Genomic DNA, 5411 nt, shown 5'->3' on the forward strand with positions numbered 1-5411 from the left:
TTTAAATAACTGTTTTCTACTTTGTATTTTAAAATGTAATCTGCTCCTGTGATGGCATCCATCAGATGCCAGTGATATTCTTTTTACCAACTGCTGAGTTACACGCTGACTCAGTCTGAACTTTAAACTTATGCACAGAAAAACACTTAAATCATTAGCCATACAGTCTAAAGATTTCATTTACTGTTAGCCAGTTTAACACTGCTCAAATCTCTGCACATAAATGATTCTGCAAGCAGCAGATCTGATGTAGCTTGTCAGAAACCAAAACTTTTTTCTTCCATGTTAGCATACATTTTTCAACTATTATCCCCGTCTTCCCCATATGTTCTCAGTATCTTGTATACCACTCTCCTCTCACAGCTATGGTATACCTTTGTCTTTGGTTGTGTTCTGAATAGTGTCTTAATTACTGCACGTAAATCCTCTTTAAGTGCCCTGTGCTATTTCTGCATAGGAGCACAGAGTTGTCCAATGTGTCTTGACTTAAGAAAGCTTCTTTGTGCCCTCCCCATGCACACTCAAAAAAGCATGAAGGACAAGCTAATGGTGATAGTGACCACGTAACAGCTCACTGAAGGGACGTATTCGGACCGTAAAAAAGGTGAGCAGGCAACTGTTTGATTTAACAGGTTTCTGTGGGACCAGACTGATTTACTCATGCAGTTACAGAACATTTCAGCTTCATGCTTAAATGCATCTTTTCCTGTTTGTTCTGTTTTACAACTTTAAGTGAGTCACAGTGTTATTTAATGAAAGCCTAAAGTCTATTCTTCTTCATGCTTAGATGCATCTGTTCCTGTTTGTTCTGTTTTACAGCTTTAAGTGAGTCGCAGCGTTATTTAACTAAAGCCTAATCATAGGCCTGATTATACTTTTGATGAGCTGTGATGTTACAGATGAATGGATTGCGTGAAACAAAGTCTACTTTGATTTGATTTGCATGCTAAAGTGACAGCATAATTCCTGTTTTTCTATGAATCTAAATCAAACCTTGGAGCTGGCATTTTTAAGTGGTTTGTTCAGATACTTTGATGTACTGTAGATAGCGGTAGTGTTGTCTACGGTATATTTATCTCAGAAAACTATGCAAAAGTTCATGCCATGTTTATCATTTTGCATGATTCAACAAGACTTCAAGATTCAGATCAGATTGAATGAAAAACATTCAAAAAGACTTTGATAAACGAATAAAGACTCAAAGGAGCTAAAAGCAGTAAAGCAAAGCCATAATCATGTAACTGCATGAAAATATTGTTGTTTTGTTGTAAAAATACAAATCGAAAAACACCACTTTTCAAGAACCAAACTGAAATGGAAGTCTATTCATAATACCATGCTTTTAAAAGAGTATTTTTCTCAAACAATAAGCGTACAGTAAGAGTAATCTGTGTGCACAAACCAAGCATCAACGTTTGAAAGAAATAACAAAGATAACTGAGGCAAACTCCAAAGCTGTCATATAGGATTTCATTGGTTGCCATCTGTGCTGAGGCATTGCATCATAGCTGTAATCTCAATTAGCGATCAGTGATTTACTGAGAGCAGTGAAAGGTACAATGAAGGAGGTTTGAGGCCAGAGGCTCGCGGGGCAAAATGAAGACTCTGAGCTCTAGTATTAAACTGGTAATCTGCTGCAGCATGAGCTTTATCTGATCTCGGTCTCAACAACCTCATATGAAAAAGATCAGTTTAATGACGGACCTGAACGCAACCAAATATGTTCTGCATTGTTGATTTTAATGTTGGCATTAAGGTGGTATATAATAAAGTTTTATGCATTTGCAATGGTATTGCTTGTAAAATTAAATAGAACCAAAGAAATGTGCATTAAAAAGAATGACAATTAAGCTGACTTAATGCAATTTAAAGTGTCTGGGTTGAAATGGGAATTTATGCATATTGTAAATTATTTGAGGACAGTTCATTTGTCATTCCATGACATCATATCGACGACGCCCACTTGTGCAAATAAATTGGATCAAGGAGTAATCTGATCTTCTTACTCTTAGTAAACCTAATATCTTCCAAGAAAGAGCGATCAGGTACAGCGACACAGAGACACAGTCCACATGCCAACATTTCAATGAAGTTTTGATGCTATATCTTGTTCGAATTAAATGAAGATTGAATGTATCTTGCCTTCCTGAAAAAGTAATGCAAAAAAAGAGAATTTTATTTATTTATAAAACGTTTTTCCACAGATAATCAACTAATAAAAATGTCTGACAGAATCGTAGATGAGGAACCAGCGGCTGTCACTCACACAGGTCAGTATGGTTCTTATTGTTTTGTGAGACTGTAAAATGAATGGGTCATATAGGGAAAGTGATCTAATGTATTAAGAGCATGCAGAATGAAGACGGAAAGGTCCAAACTGGAGTTTGCAAATTGATGAAAAGCAATTAATTAATTAAATCATAAAATGACTAGAAAACAATAAAAAGTTTATTTGTTTGCCTGCATGCCACATGACCATTTACCAACATTAGCGAACCATGTGCATGAACTTACGAATGTGCTATTGAATGATTGAAATTAATTCAGGGGTTCTTCAAGAAACTATTTTTGGTCAAAGGAGTTGGTCGAAGCCTGAATCCTTGCATTATGGTTGCCAGCTTCCCATTGTGAACAACTTGGTGTTCTTGTGAAGAAATGAAAGAAACACATTCAACCCTGAAATAGGAACCAGGAAATTTTGAGGCCCGATTATAATTGTAATTACTGAACAAAATTTGAAACAACATCAGTGCCTGGACATTGCTCATTTCCCCCATATAAGTCAAATTAGAGATAAAATACATTTCTATAAAATATGTCTGACCTGAACTGAACTGATATCATCCACTGCTGAAAGTGAACTAACTATGGTAGGCTATTGCTTGTCTTTTGATTTATGGTTGGCTTGCTGCAATTACTCATAACAGCTTAAATTTGTTAAGATTAAATTTGTTGAACTTAAATATCCAACTTAACTAAACTAAACTAAACTTATCATTTTAAGTAAAGCACAAACTTCAAACAAAACATCATTACTTATTCTAATGTTGAATTTTAAGTTGTGATTAATCGCAGCAATCATTTTTTACACTATATGTATTGATGTAATTCACTCATCTATTCATTCACTTATGGTATCTCTAGGACCAAAGGGTGTCATCAATGACTGGCGTAAATTTAAACTGGAGAGCATGGACCAGGAGGCTCTGCCTCCCAACAAGAGAGAGCTTCTAAGACAGATGTCTTCCCCCCACAAACCCAGAGACTCCTGTGTGGGTGGATTCAATCGCAAGGTTGCCTCATTTGACCATGATTTCAAAATAAAAATGAGCTCTTTGAAGAAAAACAATGCTTTTCTAAATTAGACTGCAAGTGCATGCTAAAAATGGATGATACGTCTCTATGTATAATATTACTTTGGTCAAAAGTAACTAACACCAAACTATACTAAAACATTGCTACAGTTATTGTGTTAGTCATTTTAATGAATTGATTCATGTATTCTGTACGCACATAAAGAATTTAGAGGTTGCAAACTGAGGTCCAGGGATCCGCTATGGCTATGGGCTACATAGAGGTGACAAATATTTTTATAAAATGTGATTTAAAAAAAAAATCTGTTAAAATTAGTGTGTTAAAATATTTATCGAGTAATATTTATTCAGTACAATGACCATATAAAAGCCAGTTGTTTAATTTCAGAAACAGTATATTTTCTTTACATCATGCATATTATTTTTATTGAGTTCCTCAAAAGAGGTCATCATATTTGGCGGGTCTTTGACATCAAAACATGATTTAATGGATTAACTTCCAAATTTAAATGCAGTTGTCTCTCCCAAAAATCTGCATTTGGCCTTAAAAGCGTTGAATTTTCCTGCTTCTTTTTCACTTCCCAGATGAGCGCTCAGGAGTATGAGCTGATAAAGGAAGATGATGAGAAAAGTCTGCGTAAGTACCGCAAGCAATGCATGGAGGAGATGCACGAGCGCCTGAGCTTCGGGCCCAAATTTGAGGGCGTGTACGACCTTGACAGTGGCGAGGCCTTCCTGGAGGTCATTGAGAAGGAGCACTGGCTCACAGTGGTGGTGGTGCACATCTTCAACGATGGACTGCAGGGGTGCGAGGTGCTTAACAATTGCATGGATTGCCTGGCCACAGAATATCCCAGTGTTAAATTCTGCCGCATTAGCGCCGCCGCCACTGGAGCTGGGGAGCGTTTCTCAGATGACGTGCTGCCCGCCTTGTTAGTGTACAAGGCTGGAGAGCTTCTAGGGAACTTCCTGGCTGTTACGCAGCATTTCAGCGAGGAGTTCTTTGCTACCGATGTAGAGGCCTTCCTCAATGAGTATGGACTGCTGCCAGAGAAGGAATGTGGCCCTGGAGCTGATGAGGCTGAAGCAGATGTGGAGTGATGAAATATAGCAGAAAGTAAGAATGGATTAAATTAATGGGAGGGATGTTTTTCTGAATATGACAAGAATAAGTTTCATTATTCTTCCAGCTAACATGATGAGATGCTTCCGTGTGCACATGCTGCTCAGGCTAAAGATCTCTTTGAGCACAGTAGAGAAAACTACTGAATGTTTTGTACAGTACAACAAGAAATGGAATAAAGCCGAGAAAGATAATGAGATATTCAACTATCATGTTTTCTCATATAAACAAATAGACAACTGCATGAATATGAAATAGATAAGAATGAATTAGTGTCATGTGGAATACTTATACACATATTGTACATGTGATTGCATGTAGCCAAAGATGATGCAAATGGGAATGGTCCATGATCGGTTCTTCTTAAATAAATAGTTCGCCCAAAAATAAAAAATTAATGAAAATATACTCACCCTCTTGCCATTCAAGATGTAGTTTGTTTCTTCACTAGAATAGATTTGGAGAAATTTAGCATTACATCACTTGCTCACAAATGAATGCTCTGCAGTGAATGGGTGCCGTCAGAATGAGAGTCCAAACAGCTGATAAAAACATCACAAGAGTCCAGTAATTCACACTACTGCAGTCTGTTAATTAGCGTCTTTTGAAGTGAAATGCTACATGTTTGTAAGAAATAAATCAAGGCATTTTAACTTTAAACCATTGCTTCTGGCCAAAATACGAACCGATAATCCATAAAAATTCTTCCTTCCGTGAAAAACTCCATCCCTTGTGTTTTCACATCAAAATCACAAGACATCATCATAATCATAAGACATATTTGTTTTGAAAATTTGTAGATTTTCACTTCACAAGGCATTCATTGATGGACTGGAGTTGTGTGGATTACTTTTGGATTATTGTGATGTTCTTTTTAGCTGTTTGGACTCTCATTCTGATGGCACCCATTCACTGCAGAGGATCCATTGGTTGTTACTGTAAATTGGTTTGGCTGGAATTTTGCATAAATCAGG

At 36.8% G+C, this 5411-nt stretch overlaps 1 protein-coding gene across 1 annotated transcript; it reads left to right on the forward strand.

Annotated features, from left to right (window-relative positions):
* The first annotated feature begins 482 nt into the window (after positions 1 to 482).
* Positions 483 to 4864, forward strand: LOC107698383 (phosducin-like). Its single transcript, XM_016499373.1, has 4 exons — positions 483 to 604; positions 2205 to 2270; positions 3145 to 3293; positions 3900 to 4864. Exons 2-4 carry the CDS (start codon positions 2222 to 2224, stop codon positions 4413 to 4415), a joined length of 714 nt encoding a protein of 237 aa, XP_016354859.1. The 5' UTR covers positions 483 to 604; positions 2205 to 2221; the 3' UTR covers positions 4416 to 4864.
* The last annotated feature ends 547 nt before the right edge of the window (positions 4865 to 5411 follow it).

Source organism: Sinocyclocheilus anshuiensis, unplaced genomic scaffold (genome assembly GCF_001515605.1).
Source record: "Sinocyclocheilus anshuiensis isolate Anshui unplaced genomic scaffold, SAMN03320099.WGS_v1.1 scaffold1746, whole genome shotgun sequence".
Lineage (NCBI taxonomy): Eukaryota > Metazoa > Chordata > Actinopteri > Cypriniformes > Cyprinidae > Sinocyclocheilus > Sinocyclocheilus anshuiensis.